At 45.7% G+C, this 26,696-nt stretch overlaps 1 protein-coding gene across 3 annotated transcripts in view; it reads right to left on the bottom strand.

The window, feature by feature from the left end:
- The window catches only part of LOC122573568 (Krueppel-like factor 6), a 292,071-nt gene that overhangs the window by 159,134 nt on the left and 106,241 nt on the right, over positions 1–26,696 (bottom strand). For all 3 annotated transcript variants that reach the window (XM_043740110.1, XM_043740111.1, XM_043740112.1), the window contains one exon: positions 18,038–18,203. In XM_043740110.1, coding sequence (XP_043596045.1) covers positions 18,038–18,203 — 166 coding nt within the window. The remainder of the gene's footprint in view (positions 1–18,037; positions 18,204–26,696) is intronic.

Below are 26,696 nucleotides of genomic sequence, written 5' to 3'. Positions count from 1 at the left end.
TTTCGAGCGTCCGTGTGGGTCCGCGCGGGGATACGGGGCTGCCGTTTATGTGCAGGCACCGTTGCACTTGCACCACGACCCGCCAGCACCGCCGTGGATGCATGATGTATATCCGCCACCGGGTTAGGTGCAGTGGCGAATATGCAAAACCGGTGGCGCGGGGCAGACTTGACCCTGTGCTGGCCCTCTTCTTCCCTACCTGCCCCTATCTTCCAGCCGCTCGTGTTCCAGGGCCCACCGAAGAACGATCCAGTCAATACGCGGAAGGCGCTCGTAAATCATATATTATATTTTGCTCTCCGCTCCGCTGAAGATCATGTTCCGTCGCTACGTGCCTCGTTAAACCTCCTGAGCTCGGGAAAAAGCGTATTAGGGGTTGCTGTTTCGTTCGCCGATCAGCTTTAGGCATAACGTAGGTGTCGATAGAATCATAGTTACAGATTAGGCTGTACAGTTATACGAATTCAATCCGTCAACGTAATCAAATATGCGCTTACGTAGAATCTCGCGAGGATATGCATTTTTATCTTTGGACGTCTCATTGGTGAGAACACGCAGCCACAGTCTAATGTATTATGTAATATACATGTATGATGCTGACTCGTCGTATGTTTCGAATTAAATACGGTTGCCAATGAAAGTGGCTAGTTCATCGCGATATCGTAATTACGAGGAACGTGGCGATAAGTCGATGTAATTGAATTTACGTCGCTTTACTGCGCAATGCTGTCCCACGGTTCGTTGAACCTCCGCAGGTTTTAATTTTAAGAGAATCCTTCCGTTTGTCCGAGCGATTTCCGCGATTCTCGGGAAAATGATATGGTTCGCCGGTTCTGCGGCAGACAGGATAAGCTTGCCGGGCGCGCAATTAAAGCACGCCTGCAATCGCGACAATCGGAGCGGAGCGATATCGATCTTTTAAAGAGAATTCGTAATCACAAGCGAGGCTCCGTTAGACGAGATCGACCTACCGTTGCGAACGTACGCCGCTGTTAAATGATGCATGGGGAAATGATTAGGCCACCGACATCGATTGGGGATAATAGCCATCGGGGAGAAAAGCGACGTTTTTCTCTGTCTGCAAACGCGCTAGAAAGCATAGCACGCTCGATGGAAAGGGTCGAGGAAATCGGCTGCGGAATGATGATTGCGCGAAATAAGGCTACTTTGTAAATTACGCTATGTCCGGTATTCGCAAGAAGTTAGACGAGACTGCGTGTCCACAATATAGATTGGGACAAACGATCCAAAGTTATTACGATATCGTCGTCAATATGGTTGTTTTACCTCGAGTCCGAGCAACACGTACTTATTTACACGAACAAATATAACAACAGTTAATAATTAATATCGCTAGTACAGGCGACAGGAACTGACCTTCTCTACTTCTTTTCAAGCAGCTAAGTTCTTTGTGAAATCTAGCCGATGTTGCCAACGATACTTATTGCGGGAAACACGATAAACTCAAAGAGGCTACTTAATGTTCCTTTTACTCTTCGCCGTTTCAATAATCGTCTGAAACATTGCATTTGTTAAGTGAAATATATTATTTAGCCATAGGGTAATGTCATACGCGTATACTTTACAACGGTACTATATGAATTCCCTTTCGAGCAGCAAGTATTTGCATTAACGTTGAGGCTCAACAGAGATCGTAAAATCTACGACGACCATGATGCAACTCCTCTTTAAAATTTTCGACAAAGTCTTTCAGCTTTTACGTCAAAAGACCGTATGTCGTTTGAGAAGGTTGTTCGCGTTTTATGGATGTACAAGTTTGTCGATTTATGCATTTCTAACTGATTTACAACGACATTCTTCTCGTCTCTTTTTCTATGCATACGTTTCCCCTATTAAGAATCCTAGATAACAATTTCCGTTATCCCTTCGATTAACATTTTTCACGCGTCTACGATTAAGATTCGAGTGTACGCCTTCGACTAACATTTTTCTGAATGTAAGTATTACAAATTTAAGACTATACCGTTTCGAATAATTCTTCCTCCTACGAGGAAGACTTTGAGGATCAGCAAGAAAGCAAAGAAGGAACCGCAACGTGTGTAAGGGAAAACGAATGAAGATCCTGACAGATTTGATTACCTTGGAAACACGGCGCGCACGATGTTCGCTCTTTTTGCCACGATTTACGCGACGGTACCATAAACGCCGGTGGTTCGTCGCGCTAATTAATTTATTTTTGTGGCCGGTTAATCGACCGACTCTCGTCGCTAACTCGCGCTAATTTAATACTTATTCGAGTATACATACATCAAACTCGAGACGAATACTACATTGTCGAGGGGCGAGAACGACGATCATTTTAATCAAGTAATTTATTATTTATGCCGGATTTTTACGCTTCCCGTCGGGCTGCCACTGATTTACGCTAATGACTATAGCGAACGGATGGTTTTGTTAACGCGGCATTGGCACCGATCATACGTTCTAAGTATGATAAATATAGATTCTGACATGTCGTTAAAGGCACGCCGTGATTCCGATGGCGGAGAGTCGATCGAGACCCGCGAATCGACCACGGCTGATTGAGATTTATGTTGATAACGCTGGTCAGCTTGCAGGAACGTGTCTGATATCGTTACATCGCGCAGATTAATTTACCAAGGTTATCCTTTGGCCAGCGATTTAAATTTCCTTTTAATCCTCTTTCTGCCCGGGGAACAGTTAGACCTTTAACGATGATCAACAGGTACGTGGTAAAAATTGTCCACCTTTGCCACTGGTAATAGTAAAGAAATTTCAAATTCTCGATTTATCATTCTTTCTTTCTTGCCTTATTATTATCCGAACGGAGAATGTGACATAAGATTTTCGTACGGAATATTTGTTTTCAACCGGTCGGTGAATGAAATTTATGGGTTTGCCCGGTGCCATTAGCCTGTTTCTTAATCCAGACCAGTCACCGATGAAAAATGTTACGATATTGCAAAACGTTTATAAAAACGTCACTCTATATGCAAATAAACGGGCAATTGCTCAGAACGGTGGACACAAGTTACTAATAATTATGGTCGAGCGTGCTCGAAAATACAGCGACGCGGAGAAGGTGGTCCGAGAGCTTGCGGTCGTCGGTGTCCATATTTCATGCGATCTTTCAGCCGTTCGCCGGTTAATCGACTTTTTTTCACGCGTCTTTCGTTAAATTCTTCACCGGTTGATTTACGATCGATATTTTTTATCCGGTACCCTTTCACGCTCGCCTTTCCTTTCTTTTTCCCTTATTGTCCCTTTTTTTTTCTTTTACCCGTCTTCCTTCTTTTTCTCTCCATTTCTTCTTTTGCTTCTTCTCGTTTCATTGCAAAGGCAACGGTAGTCCGGTCGCTTGCCAGATTTCTACGTACGCGCGTCGACATTTATTCCCGCATAATACGCGACTGCCACCGGTAGAATTATGGACGTACGCCTGCAGGGACACACGACGGATAAGATCTTCACGGTACAACCACAAGGTACTTTCTTTTTCTCCCTGGCCTCTCCGAGGCTGCAAGCACAATATAAGTTAACGATCGACCGATGATTAACATTACGCGACGCGATCAGCATACGCGATGCTGGACCTCTTCGCCACGCTCGGGACCAAGCTCCTTTATCGTGCACCGCTCATGAGAAACTCCGTGCAGTCGGTGAATTGCAAATCATCGGCCATGTCAGGAGTTTCGTGCAGATGTCGAAATGAGTTAATGACGGACTTTACGTTCGTAGATAAATTCTATCCGAGGTAGGACATTTAGCGACAGAAGACTGCTTAAAGAAGAGCTCTAGGAGCGTTACTTATCGATGTTCAGTGATACGAAAGGCTGGAAAGTCTTGGGAGGGAGAAGGAATTATCAATAAAACATTATCCCGAAGATATCTAGATTCGTAATATCGCTACGAGAAGCCTACTATCGATCAAGCGCAGAAACACACGGTCAGTCCTTCTCACGGTACGTATCTTGCCACGTTTATATCTCGATCACCGATCGCAAGATGCATTCCAAACATTCTGTCGAATGGGATCGCGGATGAAGTGCGCGACCCCTAGAAATCGTACTCGATCGAGCTGAAATCGACGACTAATCTCGTCCAACACACAGGTGTGCGGGATTCAGGTGCAGCGTCGATACTCGAACGAACGGCCGAGAGGGATGCTGAGAAGGCATTCCTACACGAGTCCACGAACCCGAGCCGTAATGATACCGATGTAAGAAGAGGTCGAAACGAAGAAGGATCGGTCCCGAACGGAGGTCGAGCACGGTTGCACTCTCTAGCCAGGCGCAGGACGTCGACTTGTAGGGTTTGAGCGATCTCCATGGCAGTTATCCACTTGCGAGCTCTCGCTTGCCATCGGCCAGCTACTGGGTCAAGCGTCGCTGCCTCCGGGGCCACGGGAATCTCCGGCGCATCAAGATGCACCAGTTTCGTACGATGAAAATAATTACGGGCTTGGTACTCGATCTGCCACGTAGCCTGCACACGTTTCAGACACGCGTACCTCACTAGCATCGATAAAAAATGATTAATGCTCGATTCGATGGAAATGGTTTTTGGTTACGGTGAAATATGGTTGAGTTTAACGTGGATCATCGATCGGCCGAGAAGTATGCGAGAACTGCCACTCTGTCGCAACTCCAGGTATATGTCCCTTGCTTTTTGAACTTTTTTTGCGATTAAATTGATACAAAGTAGAGCTAGCTAGCTGCGAGTCTGTATTAAGTTACAGGAATGTAAGATTTATTCCTTAATTATTTTTCACAGTGTATGTCATTTAACTGGTTTTTCTCCTCGCTCCAACAACAACGCACCATAAAGCTTGAAGTTGCGAAATATGCAGGTGCGGGAAGAATACATATACCTTGCACTAACGAGCCCTTGTAGTCTCAAGATGCTAAGGGATATACACAGCCCATTAATATTGTCCGGTAAATTAATAACAAAATGGAAACTCGTTCGATCGAAGCGTAATTCACCGCACCGAAAGATCAAACGTCGATACCAAAATTACTCCCGTAGTCGTCGCTGTTTCGGCACAGCACCCTCGCAATTACGATAAAAACACGAAAGGTAGCAAGGTCCGCTACTATTCGACGTTATTACACGGTCAACACGCATCTCGTCTCTCGTCGATCTTATCTTGTCTTGATCTCATCGAATATATCTTATAGCGAACCGTAAACGCGTTAAATAATGACGCAACGACTACAGAGAAACGTTCCGATCGTGACATCATTACCATCCCTTGGTAAATTACACTTTGGGAAACAGCCGCCGATCTTCCTCACCTCACGCGCTCATTTTTCAAGGCCGTGACAGACTGGCGACCGAGCACGCGTCGTCGTCGAGGAAAGACGAAGAGGCGAAGAAGCGAGGCAGCTGAGGCAAGGTGGAAGAGCGCGGTCGCCAATTTTCCGCGGCTTTATCCGGCTTAATGCGCGCACGCCGCACGAGCAGGTGCCAGCGAATACAAAACGGACCCGTTTAGCCTGTCTGCCACGTCCTACGCGGCAATGCGGCGCGATAATACGTTTATTACGATAGGCAATTTACGATGCAGCGCGCGGCGCGAGGCCAACCATCCGTGGGCTCGCCTCTTTTCTTCCTTTCGACGGATCCTGCGAATATACACGTCGATCATCCACGCGCGAGGTCCTTCTTCGTTCGTCGACACTATAATGCAACGTGTCGACGCATTTCGCCCCGGTGAATCGACGCGATCACATACGCAACGTCATTACACGCCGGTTTAACGCCTCGGCGTCGGACACGCTGCGCCTTGATTATGATCTCACACGCTTGTCCAGCATCCCAGCCGCCCGAATCATCGGCTAACGGTCGCGAAAACCACTTCGCGAGCCCTCTCGCGCGAGATTGAATTAGAATACGCCGTTTCATCTGCGACGCTTCACGCCGGTTAACCGGAGGTGCGCGTTAGAGATTCGCCAGAGAGCTCGGATCGAACGTGTGGAGAATCGCGGTTGATCCTTTCCCCGTTATGGCAGAAAAAAAGACTGCTTTCGAACACGGTGTAATTCGTTCGAATGTGGTTTCTAGTAAATACATTAGAACGATTTCCAGGCCATCGATATCTTTTCACGCGGATACATTCCTTGTGCAACGAACGACAAGGAAGAACAAAGCAACTCTTGATTCGTCTTGGCATCCAAAAAATCGCGAATCATCCGAGGTTGCAGATCGGAGCTTGAGAGACGTTTAAGAACAAGGAACAAAAAGAATCAGCGACGATCTTCCGGAAAAACGTTGTGCAACTGACTCCCGTCGTCGCAGTGATACCATGGCCACGACCCACGACAAGGCTACCAATCAAACGAAACTGAAACATAAACTCACGGAAATTCCTGACCCAGGTTGTCCCGATCGAGAGAAGAACGGCAGAGCGATAGGCCAACTGAAACTAACGTTTGAAGAGAGGAAGAAGAAAGGAAGAGAGGCCGCGCGGCCGCGCGCGATACAAATTGACAAGGATCTAGCGCGCCTAACCTTGAGCCGGCAGCATTATTTATCGAATTAAGCGCCGGCAACGGAGTAGGTAGACGGCCGGGACGTAGCGTCCAGACGAGAAAACGGTCCGAGGCCGAGGCTGGAAGGTGGATGCTGGTGCTAGTGGGGGCGTGCGATAGTTCAAGTCGTGAGCGGGCAGCCCCGCCCGACACGACCGCGGAGCATCTCCGTTCTGACCCCCGCTGACTTAGTCGAGGGGGCCCTCCACCAACCCCCCGTCCCGTCCACCACCCTGAATCCGCGGTCCCACGAGCACCACGAGACGACTCTGCGCGCTTCTTCCTTCTATCCGTTTTTCTCCTCTTCCTTCCTCTGCACGAGTAGATTCAGTGTGTCGTCTCGTTCTAGCTCGAAGCTCGTCTTCCTCCCGTGGCTGGCTAGAGACGCTCTTCGCGTCTCGAGTCCCGCTTCTTCTTCGCTGGAGAGCCACCCCACCCTGAGGCTTAGCGCAACGCCAAGGGCACTGTGATCAGGCACCGTCCAGGCCTCACGGGCCCTCTCGTCCCAGGGTGGGGATTCATCGCGAACACCACTACTTTCCACCTCTCCCTTCCAGCCATGTGGCTAGAGCACCTTCGAGCGAGAAGGAAGGACAAAGGAGAACAAGAAGAAGAAGAAGAAGAAGAAGAGGAAAAGGGGGAGAAGAAGGAAGAAGAAGCGATTGAAGAAGGAGGAAGGCAGTGATAAGTGTGGGAAGGGCAGGTTGCATAAGGTCTAATATTATGCAAGCGCACACAGGCCTGAATGCGTTAGATCCCTTGGGTTCTGGCCCCCTCTACGTCTGGTTACACCGCGATACTCTGCACAGCGTACACGCAGAACATAAGGCCCCGGGTACAAGGGAACGGTTCTCCAGAACGTCAGGTTTCAGGGTTTGCGCGTACACGTATATAAGGAATCATGAGATCGTGTTGAGATCCCTCTCCGTTTCTCTCTTTCTCCGTCTGTCCCTTTCGCTCCCTGTGTGTTTGCATTCGTGTGTATACCTTTACCCTACCTGCATAGAAATCGCAGGAGCGTTGAACCCAGGAAGTGGCCATGAAATAGTCATTCCTGAAAGGTTAACTCTCCTACCGCATCTCGCGGGGCCCTGAGGTCGAGCCTGAAAGTCCGGAAAGTCCACGGCTGGACCAACAGGAGAGACGGATGGAAGATGCGAGAGAGGATCCACGGACTGGATGAGAAACGGAGGGAAAGGACAGCCAGGGAGTAGGGAGCAGGGAAAGGTCTCTCTGATTGTCCGTGTCCGTTTCAACTACCCTGCTAGATCCGATGATCCCTCGCGAGACCAACGACCAAGGGAAGATCGTATTCAGGTCGCGGCCGGGCATGATTAACAAGGTAACGACGGTCGAAAGAGTAAAACAAGTGGCATTCTAAGTTTTGGAAGAAAATTGTGCGACCCTCGTCACGTTAAGTTGAATGGTACTTCTCTCTTTTTTCTTTTTTTTGTAACTACTTGCAACGATTTCACGTTGGAGGATAAAGCTTGCACGTTAAAATCATTCAAAACTGTAATTTTTCAACTCAAGTACCTGTTACAATACTCCTCTAATTTATACAAGATTAAGTATTCAGATTAGATAGACTTAATAACGTCGTTATGTTTATGGCAATATCTAAATCGAGACAGTCACGACACGAGCATGTATAGTTCACAAGCTTGTTGCAACAACCTTTCTGATTTCTACGTTCTCAGACACAAAGCCCAACGATATATTAAAATCTTCCAGACAGGTCGACTCTTAATTTCAAATCAGCCATATCCTCTCTTCGACGTCTCAAGGTGCTCCGATCGAATTGGAAATATTTCTCCGTTGTCCCCATTTCGTAGGCCGTCTATCAATTTTTGCCCAGCAGTCCAGACCTCGCTAGCCCGCCAGAAACAAAGTAAATCAATAAACCGTTCCCACGGGCGAACCATTACCGATTGACTCTCGAACCAGGAGGTCGAAGATCGAGCGAAACGTCGAACGTGTCAAAATTTCATCGGACTGTACGGTTCGAACGGGGAAGATCGCGCGTAGAGTTCGACCTGTCGTCTCTCTCTCTCTCTCTCTCTCTCTCTCTCTCTTTGAACGACTCTCCCGTACCCCCTCTCAGTGCACGACGTGGCTACGTCGAGTACCTACGGAGGAGTAGTACCGGGGTACCCTGGAGGCCACGAAGGTCACAGGGCTAAGGCACTTCTCACGCCCCCGCCATGTCGGTGAGGAACACCCCACTTAGACGGATTGTACATACCTTAAAGCAGCCGATTAGTATACGTGCTTAATTACCGGTAACGTGCGTGCATGACGTCGGATATCGATCATATCGTGCAAGCTTGACGGATTCGAGAAAAGAGATTAGACATCGAGGATAATTCCTGCATCGCGTTTCAACAACGATACTTGCCCAGCTTTTTCGTTTATACGATCAAGCTGACGGAGTTTCGCGAGAGGAAGAACGTGTAATTAAATCGTGTAAATTTTTCTTTCGTTAAAAAATTTTCCACGATGATTAAACGACTTTGCAAATTGTAAGATGCTCCTTCGTTTCCATTTAAAGATCATTGCAGATCGTAACGATTGCAAAGAGAATGATTTACGCAGACCCGAAGGTACACACGTTGCGGAGAAAAGAAAGATAGTTGCGATAACAAAGGCTATGATTATTTTACCGATTCCGATAAAAAGCTAGAAATCGATGGCGACGAAGATGCAAGGCCATCTCTTTGCGACCATTAAGCCGCCATCGCGGCATCACGACGCGCGAATAAAGGCGATGTACACCTGATCTAGTCTTGAAAGATCAACGATCTTGGTGACTGGTGTTCGATCTTTGAAATGTCAGCCGACTATCGCTCCTCTAATAGAGGCGAGCAGAGGCGACTCGGGACGAGTACACGATACAGGAGGACATAATGTCAAGGGAACCACCGCGCTATTGTACCAGCGTAGCGACCCGGAAAAAAAGAATATGATGAATGGTTCCGGGTTGCCCGAGGATGGACAACTCTCCTTCTCTCGAGACGATTTTCGGCTCATCCTCCTCTTCTTTTCGTCATCGCGGACGCGTAGGCAACGCGCGAATGTGCAAGTTAGTCCATCGAGGCACCTTTCGATTCCTCTCTGCTAATCAATCGGGAGAAGAGCTGCCTTTCTAGACCCGGAGGCACGTCAAGGATTTCGACGATCCTACTTCGTCCATGTTACATCCTCGACCGCCCGTTAACCTCTCTATTCGACTGGCCAATTTAACCCAACTTCCGACCGGTCGATTATATTTAATTCATTTGAAAGTGTGCCGCTACCGTTTGCTCTTACCGTCCACGCTTTCGACGGATAAGCGGCGCTTGATGGAAGGTGAACGGTTCACCGTCAAAGGAACATTAATCGTATTCTATTCTTCGCGGGTTTAAAGCGTGTCTTTATCGAATGGACGTGAATTTTTGAAAGCGGTCTCTGTAATTGCCGATGAACCATGGGAATGAGACCAACGGATCTCTGGTTGTTGCGTCGGGTAGCTGCTAATGAAGTTCTTCAAGTTTTATCATCTGTCGCGTCATTCGTACGATGTGTTCGTGAAAAGACAGACGATATTACTCGCTTATTAATTTGGATAAAAATCAGTTCGTTTTCTTTTACGTGAAACGACGTTCCGTTGTACGCGCTCCGATATGAAAGCTTTGAAATTACGAAGAACTCCGACATTCCCTGCCCTTCGTACCTTTCATCCCTCAAGGTTCGGATAAATCGCGACTATCCGTCACCAGAAAATGAGAATCTAAGAAGCGTACAGGTACATTGTGTACATTGCACTTCTCTACCTTTCCGTCATCCAGGATAATAACTTCGCGAAGAAGAAAAAGGAGAAACGAAGGAACAAGTACGAAGGAAGAAATGGACTTCACGATGTAGAAAGTCGTGAAGATTCCTCTTAGGAGGAGACGCGTTTCCATCAGCGTAGCTTACACAAGCAAGCGGGTTTAGGCTCTCGAAAAGAGTTAGCAAAGGCATGGTAAGAGGAGGCAGAGGAAAAGGAGGAGGTGGAGGAAGAGGAGGTCGGACACGAAGGAGGAACGGTACCGACCGTTTACACCGTGACGAGGACGAAAACGTGGCGCAACGGAACGTTGGCGTTATGTAAAAGCGTAAAACGGCTTAAAGATTCGCCTCACGCTTTGCCCTCGCTAAGAAGCTTCTCTTCTTTCGACCAAAATCCCACCTTCCCCGCTCTTACGATCTTCGTCGAGGCTCCACGCCTTCTAACTCTCTTCCGCTTCTCGCGTCTCCTCCATAGTTTCATTTTAATTTCCTTTCGACCCATGTTTATGGATACCTTGGAATAAAATTTCTATCGTCGTGGAAATTATTTCGATCAATTAAGTATTTTTCCAGCGTGTTAATAAATCGACAAAGAGTTCGCAGGCTTGTAAGGACTCATAAAATATTTATCACGATATGTTCGTTATTGAATGGGAAGGAATATAAAAGCAATTAATTGTACGACGATGTACGTGTATCTTGCGTTTGATCGGAAGAAGAATGCAGGCTTCGTTTAAAGGTAAGTCAAGGCGAACGTGATGTTATCGAGGGAAAAAAGAAAAAAGACAACAGGTGTCTGGTTCGGTAACGACACCAGTTATCGCCACTAAATGATTTTCGATGGCTGGTATTATTGTAAATCGTGAATCAAATTAAACGTTTCGTTATTTCAATGAAACGATAGTCATTAAGCCAGGCGTAATTCGTTGCACTCGGATCAACCATAAATTCTAGCATATAAAATCCATCGATCAATCTCCGTGGTAAATTCCTATGCATGCATTTCGCATCACGCGAGAACGCTACGCCAACGGTAATTACAAAAAGTTCCAACCACCCTACGTTACGCTAATTAACAGCGAATCGAATAGAAGGTGATCGAAGAGCCACGACGCAAGAACCATTCCGGTGAACAAGAGGCAGGCAACGCTGAAAGAGGAAGAGAAGGTAGCTTTTATCAGCCTTATCTGCCGACAGTGTCGAAGTGCGAGGGATCCGGTCGATTCTGTACATTGCATAATCACTTGGGTCTGATTCTAAGTATCGGTGAGCGAAAGACGAAGAAAGAGAGAAAGATGAGGAAAGAATGAGAGAGAGAGAGAGAGAGAGAAAGAGAGAGTGGCGATAATCGTTGTATGTTCGTAGAACACTGAGTCGACCGGCTGTGTGCACTCGCATCTACGCGTCTACTCCCATGAAGAATCTAAGATCGTATCGTGAAATGCTCCGAGCGCGATATGACCACCGCCTATTGCTACTCGTCTTACCGGCGGCTCTCCCTTTCCCTCTCTCTCTCTCTCTCTCTCTCTCTCTCTCTCTGTCTCTCTCTTTCGATGATCGCTTTGCCATTCAACGCGAGGACTTATCTCGATCGACGGAACATGTCCGCACTGTGCTCTATGTCTCTGATAAGAACCCATAAACGTCACCTTAATTGCGGCTAATAAAACCGCGACGCTACCGAATTGGCGCACTTTCACATTTGCACTTTTTTGAAAATTCATAGCTTTAAAAATGAACCCGATGATGAGACCGACGGCGAAACAGAGAACTGACGGAGACTGGTCCTAGTTTTAATCTGTCTATGTAAGTGAAAATTCGAATATCTTTTCTATATCTTTGTTAACAGTTTTTAGAAGCAATAAGAAGCGATAAGGATAAAAATAAAGAAACGATGAAAAGTAGAGGACGAAGTTTATAGTCGTTGCATCAATCCGAAATGGCGCAGGGTAGCAGGAGATTATCCCCGATGAAGACCAATAGGTTTTATGTCGCGAGTAAATGAATAGTTTCGGTGAAACGTTGAAATGAACTTGAAAAGTTATATCAAAATATTTAATTACGTAAAGATAACGATACTTTGTGTTTCATTAAAAAACAATTTATTACGTTCAACGAAAGCTCAAAGATATTTTCGCTAAAGATAATCTCTAAATTCATTATCCCTCGTTTATAATTTCATTAGGATCGCGTTTAACATTATGTAACTAACAATTTATAGACGTTTGCAAATTTCCTCTCCCTGCCTTTCTCCGTAAAACTTCTATCCAACCGAAGGATCTTCACGACCATTTGCATACGATGAGAAATGCCTAAGCATTAAGCTACACCTTCGAGGTGTGTAAAGGAAACTCTCGTTTAAAATTTATTTCTCCGAGCTTCTAATTCGGTTACCACCATCCAGCCTGGTTGATGATGACAAATTGCGCCGCTTTAAAGGCCGCGTTCAGACAAACTGATTATCCATGACGTCTACAAATCCGACCGGCATGCCGCAACATGCTTTTATCATCCAATCGGTTATACTCAGTCACCGATTATCGTTTTACCATTCGCCAAGGATTTATCTCGATAGTCGGAACATGCCACCGGCGCGGCGGCCGCACTGTTCGCGATAAGGAAGAGCTATGATAACAAGCCGCTATTTGCTGGAGCAACACACAGTGTCGGTGTCACGCTGCTACTGTGCACACTGCACGTGCTTGTCTCTCTTTTTATTTAACTTCTGATCCGTTGCAAATGTCGTCGCGATTCCGTTATCGCTTTAACCTGTTGTTGCGAACGTGCATAAGAAGATTGGCGACTATGTTATTCCATTGATAATTATTTCGCATACGGAATAACAAGCTTGAGATTTTGCAGCTGCTCGATAGTATCGAGTGAAATTCAAGGAACATTGAGATATATTTTATTTTCACGCAATTTTAGAATTTTATTAAATTACTACGCTTTTCCAAAGAACTTTCCACAACGGTTTTCCTTATTCTATGAGACATCTTCACGTACGATGGTTGGACATTAGGTTCGTCGACTCTTCGTTTATATAAGGAAAAATAATAAAAGCATAAAAATTATGTTCTACGTACGACGATGGAAAAATGCGCGAGAAGAAATATATCGGAAAAAATCGAGTCGTCACGACGCGATATTCTAACCAAAGAACTACATAGCGTCGTTGGTTCCAGGCGTTTTCTCTTTAAATATAAGAAGATTACGCTGAACCGTTAATACGGTTACGCATTATCTAGATTGCTACCCGTCGGCTTCCGCCGGCCGAGAAACAGCATGAGTAATTAATCAAAGACAATCAAACTCTGGGAGCGTCGGCTCGAACCGACTCCCAACAAAACGGGACGCTATCCGTCATCTTCTCTCCGTTAAAACCGGAGAAAAATACAGAACTACGGTAGATCGAAGGAAACGTAGACGAGAGTACGAAAAACTGGAATAGCGAATCATCCGTGACTTTCACCGGGAAAGTTTCATCAGATATGTATCTGTGCTTTCGAGGCGCGCAAAATCCACCTGATAATTTTCAATGAAAAGTCGACGCGTCTCTTCCAGGAACTTTCTTTAATTATGCGCTGGAATAGACAATAAAGGTGTCTATCTCGCGCGGCTACGCCTCGCAATTACGCTAATAATATTAATTGCCGCGGAATTCCGATCTTCTCCGCGCCACCACTGTACGTGGAGATAATTTAACGCTATGGCGCGAGCTTCGTCCAAGTGTCTATAATATCAGGGAAATAAGGTTCGTAATATCCTTATTCGTATTTACATAGAATTTAGATTTATAATACAACTGTAATCTTTGCATGTACTCACGATGCTTCGTTCTAACAAAATTTAATCCGCATTTTAAAATCGATCAACGCCGAAACGTAACTTCTTTCACAAAATATTTCCGTTTTCTATGTTCTATCGGAGAGCATAAAAACGTATTACTTTTGCTATTGCAATTTTTAAATAAAGTCGAGAAACATCGACGCGGTCGCTTTGGTCGACCGCCCGTGTAGTCGCGTCCCCGCGAACCGAGGCCCATATTAATTTCGATCAGCGCGGAATACAAACGAAACAACGACCTTCGGCAAATTTCTAATTTCACTCGGATGGTATCTATATGCGAGGAGTATTACCGCGGCGGCGAATCACTTTCGCACAGCGGGGCCCTTTTACCGAATCGCTGCACGCCCCGTGGACGTTCGCGTACGCAAACAGCCTGACTGACGTCACTTCTAGATCCGTGGGACGCTCGTGCTCGTATCCCTCGTGACGCGTGACAAGTTTCCTTTATAACGGGCAACGTTTCGAAAAGGGAGTCGAAAGGGGAGCTCGATGAAAGCCGCGACCACGACCACGACCACGAGGCCGCAACAACGCCACAGTACCACGCTAATGTGCTCGTCAACTTTTACGAGATCGTGCCGGCTAATACGCTAGAAAGTCTCTCGACGGTTAATGGGTCCGACCAACGAAACACAGAAAAGGAACACGGTAAATGCCTGCTTTGAGTATTCGTACGTCCTTAATTGCTCGTTTTTGCACTACGATTTAGCCGTAGGATCGAAGGTAACGTTCGTAGAAATCCAACGTTTCAACCGAGTGTGTGAAACGCCTTCTCAAGTCTACGAATTTCGACAATTTCGACCGTCGTCGTTTTACGAAACGTTCGGCCGCGTGATTTATCACGGTGCATATAGTTCAACATAGGGGACATTAATTGCCATTTTTTAATCGGCCTCGAACTATGTTCACGAGCTGTGCCGTAATATCATTCTACCAGGTGAAGTGCTCTCTTGATGGGATTCGTTCCGGTGTTTCGAAATTTGCGATGATCACTGGTCGTTCATTATGCTTCAAAAATTCCCGTGGTTTCGACTTGGCGTGACGAAAGGTACGTTTAGACTGGTGTTTAAGACGGATTACAGTGTCCCGAGTTATATTACTCATCAATGTACGTGGAATAATAAACGACGTTAACTGTACAATTTAAGAAGATGCGACGGACATTGTGTCGTACCAAATTATCAATTTTTCAGAAACAAAATTCTACACTGCTCTGTTCTCACGTGTCAACCAATTCTTTATAAGCCATAAACCATTCTAAGAAGAATAAAATGACGACAGTGGCATTTAACCGACTACTCGAAAGTATGCGGTACCTTGTAAAGATTTTGAACCACGCGAGAAAAGAAACTATTCTCACACCGATGACTCATCCTTGCATTTCGATCGTTAAATTACGAAAGCCTTGGCCGGCTAAGATGTCAAAACGTCGTCCGATCGACGAGGATGAGCTCGGCCGATTCTCAAGGCGTTTTATTTTTCGTTGCGTAAACAGACCTTCGGACATCCTGAACGCAGAAATCGAGCCGCTGTTGAATGCGCAGCGAGTGCCACAACAGGTCGACTAGCTCTGCTCGCGTATATGGTATCCACGCACGATCGGAATTTTCCGATAGCCACCAAGCGGCGATTTATGGACGCGCGAGGAAACGGACGCGAGCCGTTATACACGGCCTCGAGTCGAACCTGGAAAGGGGAGGCTCGACATTCGAAGCCTATGCTCAATATCTGCTTGTATTATATCGCTGGCAGCTGCAGCCGCAAACCGATCAACTGTAAGGAAACCGAGGGTGCCCTCCTAAGGACTCGAATGCTTCTACTTGCTTACAAATCCCTGCTTCAGGTCTCAAGATCGCCGAGATTTTCGATTATTATAATTTTTCGTTCGATATCGTCGAAACCGAATGCTGAACGCAACGTATCAGCAAGTGTATGAACCATCCACGTTTTCATCCACAAAACCGGTATGAATCTGTTCGATGAATCAGCCTGAAGCTACCAGAGAAAACTACCATGGAAAATAAATCGTATAGCAAAATCACTACATATAAGTATGTACCAATCGTAAATAGGATTCACGAATCGTTACTGAATTTCCTCAAGACGCTTTCTTTCTTCTAAACATCGATCTGCCAATACTAGCCCCACTCTTCCATCATAATTTCCAACAGATTTATCTCGGAGAAGAGTCACATATGGTGCCCCATTGAACGTTACAAACATGTATGCCCACGAGACCCGCGGCACGGCTCGGACAAATTGCCAATCGGCAGTCAGCGAACGGGTGCTCCTCGAGCGGAGAAGTATTCTCGCGGCGTTTCGAGCGACGAACACGGTGACTATAGGACAACGATGCCCCGGGGCAAGGACTACGGGTTGCGACCCCAATCGCATTCGGACTCCGCTTTGTGCAGGTGTGCGTGGTCATTAATCCAGAAATGGAAGTGAATGCGGGTCCAAATGCTAGCCAGAAGCAGACTGGAGCGCTGCGTCGTTGCACGCTTGCCTCTTCTTTTCCTTTATACCCTTCTTGCGACGCTTTTTTCTCTCGTAGCTGGTGATACACTTAATAAAGAAGAGGCGTGGCCCGTGCCCCCGACCGAGCTATTTCGCGCTCCCAAACGGTTTAAACGCGCTACATCGCGTGGCTATTTTACGCGAGCAAACGTAACAACTTTTTACCGCTGCCTAAGTAACTGCTAGTTCTCCGGTGGCCATTAAGGTCTCATAGGATCGTTTCGGGAACCAGTCCTTTTTTTGCGTCGTACCGTTTCGGAGCACGGGCTATCGGGACAAGGTAATTCCGCGCGTTCTACGACCGCGTTAAGCGCAACACAAGTACTACAATCTGCTCTACACATCCTCGAAATGCTCTTCTTTTTTTACAGTGTTACCATCTGCTCTCTATTTGACATTTACATGAAATGCAATGAAATTTGTGGAAAGATTCGCTCGTCGAGTTAAAAGCACCCGCACGCTTTTAATAATCGTGGAAGCAAAATGTCTGAATCCTGTCACTTTCAACAATTATCTGGAATTGATCTTTCGTACAGAGTACAAAAAGTGTTTGCATACTCTTGTATTTATTACAATATTCGATGAAGTCCAAATATATGAAATTTTCTATACCTAGTCGAGTTGTATCACTAACGATCCAAAGACCAAGAATCCTAGTAGCAATGCAGCTCGGTTAATCGGTTGCGTTCGCAAGGACGCGAGCTATCGCTTGTATAGCCTTGACTCGTTCGTAAAACGCAGTTTGCTAAGCAAATCGATCTTCTATAGAATGGCTAGGGTTGGTGGGCTCGTCCGCAAGCGGTATGTGGAAAAAATCGTCCATAATTAACCCATAAAGCAAGCGCAATCGCCGGAGATCTCCGTGGTTTTATCCATAAGCGAGAGCGCAGCCACTTTCCAGCCACGACTGTTCCATGATACTATTATAGGTGTATGCAGGATCGTGCACCTGTGCACGCGCGCGCATAGAGACAGGCGATAGCCGATAGTGTTGCTTTCCTTCGCCTTTGGTTCATAATGTGTAATTCTACGGTGTTGCGAGCGTTGGAATTTTAAACGCGCCACTCGAATACCCCGGCCCAATGCGGACTATGCTAAGCGTTAACTATGCTTATCGACCCCTTGTATTAGAAAACTATGTTAACAACGTATCAGGTATTTTAAACGATCCGACAAATATCGAATTGACGTTTGTTGGCTTATCGCGGCGAAAGAATTAAAGGTATGCGCATAAAGAAATTTGTCCCTTGCGATATTTGCATCTTTCACTCTGAATTGGGATTAACGAAAAATCTCTTTAGCGTTGGATAGGTGTATGCATGCATTGTGAAAATTCGTCGACTCACCCGTAGATATGGAGAGCGGCGGCGGTGTAGGCGTCGTCGAAGGTGAAGGGATTCTTCTAGCCGCGGCGGTAATTATAGCCGCTGGACTATACCGAGGCACCTGCAACACCACAGGAGTTTTCACGGACAGATCCACTGGTTCCAGTTGCACCGGTGGTCCCGCCGCCTGAAACAGAAACGAACGTGCTCGTTAATGCACGCTACAATCAATTTTGCAAAATGAGCTTCCCTTTGGCTCGATGTAATGAAACAACGGCTGCCTAGATGTTAATTCGCTGAATTTAGAATTACCCGACTGTGTAATTAGAACTTCTGCCACGCTGGACGCGAGACGAGTTCCACGTTAAATCTTGTTCGATTTTACTGTTCCGCCGAGTGTGTGAAAATGAAAGAATTTTTCTTTTTGTCTTTTTTCTTTTTTTCAGATCAGAAGAGATGAAAAATTCCTTACTAATTAAGATACAAATAATCAATTGTAATATTCAAACATTTGAAAGAAAATAGAGGATACCGTTGAAAATACCCGTTTCTGAATCGCCTTATAATGCGAAACGAAATTCACGCGCTCCACGGTCGAAGTTATCGCGCTTCAGTGATCGAGAGCGGCCGATCTGAAACCTCTCCGAGGGAGTGAGCCCGATAAATCGATAGCCAAAGGTACTACCTTCGTACCTAGCTTATCTGCTGCAGAGCACGATGCTGGTAGCAGGCCCAAGTGCTTTCGCGCAATTAGCATAACTAGCATTGCTATTGACGTGGACTAATCACGACCAGTTCCCACGAGATTCGAATGACCCGAGAGCTTGCCCACTGTCTATAGCACCGATGTTGTTTGACTTTCTCGATCGTCTTCGATTGTCGAACGATCGGTGGACGCGATGAACGAGAAGCAAAATCACTTTCGCGCATCCAAATGATTTCCTGAATTACGTTAAATCTCATGGAAAGGCGAGAATATATTATTTGTACGTAAGCTCGTGTTAACGAGGATTGCTCTGCTTTTAAAACATATTGAAGATAAGATTGTGGAAACAAGTTGTTGGATTACAAGCGTGATGATTCGAGGGAAAGCATAACTTCAAAGGAATCGACTCGTCGATTTGTCTTCGTTATGTTTTTGTAATCCGAGTAATTATAAGATCATCATCGGCATTCGCCTGTCGCGCTTAATAACTCGCGTATTTCCCTCCGTTTGCCAAGATTTATGGCCGTGCCACACGCGAGAACGACATCGGACACAAACTTGCATTTGAATTTTTCGTCCTGATCGCTGATTGCGATTCTTATTGCCACGGATTAATATCTCGGATCAGGATTAAAAGAAGATTTGAAACAAGTTTCGACAGTAATGAGAGACATCCTATTCTACAGAATTCGTGCAAAAACGCGGCTATAAATCCACTGTCAACAATCGCACTTGAAGCGCACGTATCAACGTTATAGGTTTCCTCTTTCATGATTATCTAAATTCCGCCGATATTTCAATGTTCAAGAAAATAACTCGTCTAATTCGCTCGACACATTAATAACAAACTCGTCTGATCCACGCTAACGAAAGTCTTTTCTCCAGTCTCAATTCCATCCTTAGCAAAAAACCGAAATCGCCCAATTATCGAACAGAACGCTGTCGGATCTGGCGTCGATTCCGTTCAACCCTTCGATACAACCTGTTTCGGTGGAGGAGAAGAAGTCGTCGTCACGGGCGACAACGAAAAAGAGGCATTTTGTATTCTACGAGTACTCGCGCGAAGGATCCGTGCCGGTATCGGATTCACAAAACAGCCGGGCGGAAGATCAAATTTACAGCGACGAGACGCTTCGACCACCGAGAAAGCACGATTGTTTCCAGGTAATGCCTTGACGAGACGTGGGAATGCTCGAGCATATATCAGCAATGAAAATCGACCCTCCACCGCCCCCGCCTTTCCGTACAGCCTCGAACGAACGGTATCGCGTCGTGCGACACGATACACGGCTAATAACGTAATCCGGTTGACAACTGGATGAAGTGGTAACGTTGCACGGTTAACAAATCGTGGACAATGCCAAGAGAAAATAAAACGTCCCCGATGTAGGCTGCTACGGTTGCCATTGGTCTATATCCGTTGGTTTCTGGCATTTCAAAATAGATTCGGAGCGAAGTATCTTTACGTAAGAAAGGAAATCTTGAACGTTAGAGATTTCGATTGGTTTCACGTCCGTTTATTTAGTGTTACAATTCCATGCAGCGGAGTAAAAGCAAAAGTACTCTCGACCGAGATGAAGATGTTTGAATAAACAAAGAATCCAGCGTATCTCGCGGAATGTAAAAAATTATTGAGGAATCAGGCTACGTTGCTTCTCGGCGAGAATCGACGAAATAACCGACGACGCTGAAAAATTTAAATTTCCACTTTGGAAATAGATTCATTAAAATTGGAAATTGATCGACTACTCGAGGATTAAGGCTAAAACGGAGAAGGGTTGGAGGAAGAGAGCGAATAGATTGGTCGTATCAAAGAATCAGCATTCTTTTCTTACCAGATTATTTCAATTTGTTCGGCTAGTCAAACTATCGATTCGTACTTTCTCGGTAACGCGATAACATTCGGCAATAATCTACCGCACGCGACATTTGACATAAGCAGCAGTTTGCTCACGATAATAATTCGATGTTTGTAATGGCGGATCGTGTCTGGAATAGGAAGAACTTGCGAAATGAACCGGCAAATCGATTCAAAAAAGAGATACTCGTCACGCGAGACACGCCCATGGCAGTGTTCTCGTTTTCAGGAAACTCGTCGTTACGTGCATTTGTTATTCATGACTGGGGACAAGGGTCTAGCAGGTTCGCTTGTAGTTTCGGCCACGAGAATGAAATCGTTATGGCATGCGTATCACGACGCAAAGAAATGGCGCTGTCTTTGCAATCTCGCTGTTCTAATTAAGGAACTTGGCTACGATCGATTTAAGATTTCCCGACAAACGGATATATAATAAATCTGTTGAAATTATGATATGCAAATAATATTCATTTCTACGCAATGCTGAGGTGGAAGAGTTCAACAAGATTATCGGTGCAATTGCAAATGCTACAGTTGCGAATTAGAGATTTGTTTTTACAATTCTTGAAGCTTTAGAAATTCGTAAACTTGCATGTTCCACAATTTGAAAATTCAACGCACCTAAGATTAACATGCAAATGGAGAATTTATTGACAAAATTGAAGGCAAATCCTTAAATTTCGCAATATGCTTCGGTTAGCTTGCGTCATTCGTTTCCCGAGCAATCTTCATTCGATGTACGACGACGCGTACGCAATAACGAATTGTAAATCAATACGTTTTAACGAGAATTCAGCAAAGAGATCCGTCTCTCTTTCCATGTACCGTTTCACGCGATTTGTCTCGGTACAAAATCTACGATACCTGAGCCTCTTTTAAAAAAGGAACGAAACGACGGCGAACCTGCTGTTCTACGGATGAAATCAAACGACGTATTAAATCTGCGATGACTAATGAAAGACCGGGTAAACTGTTCTTAATGATGCTGGTACGCTCGAGATATATAAGGAACATATGTAGCAGCTTATATACTGCATATTATACGTACATATGTTCCCACAGTAGCGACTGGTAATGAGAATATAACGTTCATCAATCATTCGTTAGGCAATCCACGACCGAACGAATCCCGGCGGAATTAATTTAATTACTACAAATGTTTCGTGATAAAAATGGCCGGCGATCAATTCATTGCCAGCTCGGAGTTACACCGGTCGCTGTCCCCGCGATAATTTATGCAAAAGAGCAGCAGAGATCGAACATAGGCTAGCGCATTATCCTAAGACGTTATTAGATCGGTTAAACGTAATTAAGAAAATTTAATATGGATAATGACCTCTAATAAATATAATAATACGTTAGCAAGCAGTGATCGATAACTTTTAATGAGCCGTCGTCTAGGGAAATTGATACCGGGTTCTTTCATTTGTCAGATGTGTGTGGATGTGTACGTCGAAGAGACGAGAAAGACAGAAGAAACGAATATTCTTCTTGAACCGGCGGCTGGTCGCCAATTAGGCAGTAATTAAATCTTATAGAAAGTCAGAAATCATTCCAAGTTCTTTGGTGTTCCGTTCCCGAAAGAGATATACTCTGACACTGAAATAACAAAATTTCCGCAAGATAGAGACGATCGATTTGCGATCATCTGTTTCTCGTTTATCTGGTTTTACTTCAAATTCGACCAATTTCCATTCGCGTATCCATCTTCTCCGTGAAAAATACCGTTCTTGAGCCTTGACATTTGAATTTCCCGTGCACCTTCTACGATTTCATCGAGTCGAGATTAAAATCGTCGACGCGAGATCCGCAAATAGTTGGCGCGGGAAAAATCGATGCATCGATGGATAACGTTGCCACTATAAAATACAAAGAGTTTCGGGTCGAGTACGAGGAATAAATTAGTCGACGGGTCCTGGCCTTCCTAGAGGATCGGAGGCGAGCATGTGCACAACGGCCGGCTTATGGCTGTCTTTGGAATTATCGGCAAGATCTACCGTGGCCGAAGTAACTACGAGTTATTACGAAGATAGGCCCATTATATATTATACACGGTTTCTTTTTATTACGATCGGCTCGGCGTACGCGCCGCGGCCATGCAAGCTTGACGCGCGCGAGATTAGGTTAACAGCCGATGTAGACATTACCGGAGATAGGGTGTTTATAGAGCAATTTTTGAGACGACGAATTAGTCTGTCCACGGTAACGTGCGATCGATCCATAACCTTGAACGTTGCAACACGTTTTCTCTCGATTTCTTCCTCGATATAACGTCATTCGTTGGAAATAGTCGAACTTGTTGCGTGATAAGATCGGTTTCGAGATAATTGCGTATTGGAAAGGGGTATCGATGTACGATACGAATGTAGCTCTTGGACTCGTAAAAATATTGTGATACCACCGGTACTTCTTTCTGTATTTTCTTTCTAATTCCCAACGATACGATTGCTTTATGTATCATCGTGTATTACTTGAAAGACATTGAAAACAGATTTGCAAGGAATTCCAGTCATTTGATAATATCTTGGAATGAGATCTTCTGAAATAGAATTCGTACAAACGTTACGAATAACGTAACTCTGTTACTTTTCCACGCGATGATGTATCGTTAAGTAACTGTTATAAAACGGAAGAAATCAACCTGCGAGCGAGTAACCGAAGAACTTCATATTTAAAGAAACGAAGCACGACAAGTCTCAATTTAAAACGTCCAACTTAGTAGTTCGCTGCACGTGACCAATCTCGGCAACTATTCACTTGATCGAACGCATACACGTCTAATACATACGCATTAAGAGCACCGCAATTATTGATTGCTCGAAACTGACGTCGAACAGATTATGCAAAACGCAGGGTAACCCGACTTCTTTTTAGCCAGACGAGCAAAGGTGATCCAGGCAGGTACGTGTCTGAACGGCACAACTGTCTTCATTAACGTTGCGCGCGAGTAGTAGCGGCGGCGGAGCGCGGATAAATCAGTTTGCTGGCCGCTGTAAGTCTTACGGGGCTAATCGAGGCTGACCAAATTAACCGGCGGCGCACGGTGCACGGACCTTTGGAACGCGGTATTATCCTTATTTACCGAGTGGCCGTGCCCCGTGGCCACCTTCCCTGTTTCGCTTCTTTTGCATTGGCCCTTTCACACAACCTGCCGAACGTACTATATCTCCGTCACGATTTATATCCTCCATCGACAATCGAATTCTCATCCTCGTTCGTATCGCGTGAATTATGCGATATAATTGTCGAAGGAATTGCCCGAGCGTATTAAACGAGATAATATAAGATTCGTGCAAAGTTCCTTCCAAGTTGACCTTCGATCGCCGATACTTTCGGTTACCTTCGTAGCGTTATTCATCGGTGAATGTTAACAAGGTGTAAATGCAATGGTAATTAATTGCGCGAGCTATAGAAGCGAGCAATTAAAAGCGATTATACGATGCTGTGTAAAACTGTTTTACTGGTATGAAAGTTTTGATATATGGTTGCGGACGTAAATGGTAAATAATTTACGAGATATTTCATATTAAAATTACCATTTGGACCATTCGTATCCGAAGCTGCAGGTAAGAAATCAGTGCAATGAGTTCCTTAAAAGTGGTGTTATACGATCATATGGAAGCAAAAAGCTTGATACCCAATCGATACGCCGAAACTTATCTTCCTCGTCTTGAAACATGGAGAAAGAAACCTGGACTCCTCCGAAATTCTACTCGCGAATTCCCGACGAAATGGTTCGACCACGTCCCGCATTTCGACGACAACAGAGCAAATTAGAGGCACGGTTCTTCGAAACGGAATCATACATCTTGCAGCGTATCGTTACAGCAAGGACGGGCCTTTTTACGAAACTGTCAATCGCGATCGAACACGGAACCACTTCGGACGGCTCAATTCGAGCGCCGGGAATGTTTATGACACCGGTCGTTCGTCCCCTTATTTGGGATGAGAGGTGCTCGTTAAGCGAAACGGACGAAATAAAAGCGGAGAACTACACGGTGAAGGAAGCGCTAATTCGAGGAAAGGACGAGCGTCCCCATAACGTTGCGAACGCAGTTTCCATTCGTCCTCGATTTCCATCGGGAACGAACCCTTTTTCTCACCTTCGTATCACTCTTTCCGACGTTAATTTGCTTTTTACCGCGACATCTGCGGCCAAGCAGCAGTGGCTCCGGCCTTTTTCGACCGGGATTGAATTCAATTAGGAGGTCGTAGAACTTCTACGGTGGTCGTTACACGCCGCCAATCGAACGGAGGAACGACCGTAGCGTTATTTTTGCGAAAATCGACTCCACCAGCGTGGTAACTTTCATCCTTCCACGCTACGGCGTTGCGCAACAAATCGTATGGTTTTTTCCCTGCTAGGTACTGAGATGGACCGTGCTTTCTACCTTTCACCGCGCCAGCTCCTAATAAATAATTTATTCGTGGATTGGCTTCGACGTGGCCGATCGTTTTCTGCCCTAATCCCGCATTCCTAAAAATATATTCAACGATCGAGGCCCGGTGTTCCCGTCGAAAACAGGCTGGTCGCAGGTGAAACGCAGTTCACGTTCGCTCGCGGGTGAAGCAAGACATCGACCGTTCGTGGTCGATGTTAAACAGGGCCATGAAAACGAAACACTGGCACGAGGGAAACAACAGAAAAGGAGAAAAATACCGGGATCAAAAATCCTGCGCACGTTTCGCGATACGAGACACGCCTCGTGACATCATCGCCGCTTGATCTCCGGTCCCACGAGAGTAGAAATAAGGGAACAGACGGCGAAACCATTCCAAGACGTGTACAAGAACGTTGTCGTGTATGATAAGGCGAAACGAAAGAAGGAGATGTCGAACAAGTTCGTACGTACATGCGAATTAATCCTTTGATCGTAACATCGATACGGTTGAAACTTCCGCGAGTGTAAAAATCGCGCGATAAAAGAATTAAACAACGACGGTTTCGTCACACGGTATCGGAGACGCTTCTTCCATTTGTAATCCCTTCGCACCGTTGCCACCATCGTTGCTATATCTTTTTCTCTTCCTTCTTCTCCTTCCGATCGATCCCACTGGTTTTCTATCAAATTTCACCGTTCCTTGTTCCGTCGTTTTCCACGATGCGTTTGCTCTCGTGGAATTTGCCGGCTTATCGCCCTCCTCGTAAAGATGTCATTGATTATACGCGCCGTCCGCGCGCTGAGATATTACGCCTAGTGTGAATATACCGTGCAATAAAGATGCTTGTGTCGGGCGCATGCGAGCGTGTGCGCGAGTACACGCGCGTGTATACGCGATGGTGCAAGATCCAGTGCATCTGTGAGCGGCTACGTGCCGCGACTGAAGCGACGTGTTGGTGAAAGTCGCGACGGGGTTGCACCGAAGGGAATCGCGTCGCGGTTGTTTAGACCGATGCATCCGGCTAATTGCACCAGGTCCTACGCTGTCTCCACAGACCAAAAAGGATCAATGGGATCGGATCTTTGTCCAGCGTCTGTTCCGTCGCCAGATGAGAAGAGAAAACTATATCGTTTTAATGTATCGAAAATTCGTACAGAGACTGAAATTGAGATGAATTCCGCCGTCATTCTGCAATTGCTGAATCGCGAATGAACTTATTTCTTTTCAGATTATTCCTTTTCGTATCTTATATAACCAACGCAATAACGTTTTATTTCCTAATTATCCCATGCGCTAAAGACTCCCTGTCTTCCTCTCTCTCTCGCGCGCTCTCTCTCTCTCTCTCTCTCTTTCTCTCTTTCTATCGCTCTTTCTATGTTTCTCGGTGTTAATTACTATCGCTCTCAGGCCAGCTAAGCAGGCTCATCATCGTCGAAGATTTGCAGTTTGACTAGCGAGGAAGGGGGATCCACTTTCGAGGCAGGAGGGCACGGCGAGGATCGACGATGCAACCCGCTACACGAACGCGTGGTTTCGCCATCTCGGTTTTGCCATTCGTCTAGCAGCTTAAAGATGTCATTGATTAAACGAGCAGGAAGCGCCGAACGAAATACCTGCGCGCGCGTTTCTCACCCACACGTGGTCGGTTCTCGCGCGACGGCCTTCGTGTGGGCAACGCATTATGGTGCGGCCGACGTATGAATAGCCATGGCCCCTGGTCCCGTGAGATGCGG

This window comes from Bombus pyrosoma, linkage group LG12 (assembly GCF_014825855.1).
Source record: "Bombus pyrosoma isolate SC7728 linkage group LG12, ASM1482585v1, whole genome shotgun sequence".
Classification (NCBI taxonomy): Eukaryota; Metazoa; Arthropoda; class Insecta; order Hymenoptera; family Apidae; genus Bombus; species Bombus pyrosoma.
Note: the sequence above shows the minus strand (reverse complement) of the source record. Positions and strands in the feature narration are given on the sequence as shown.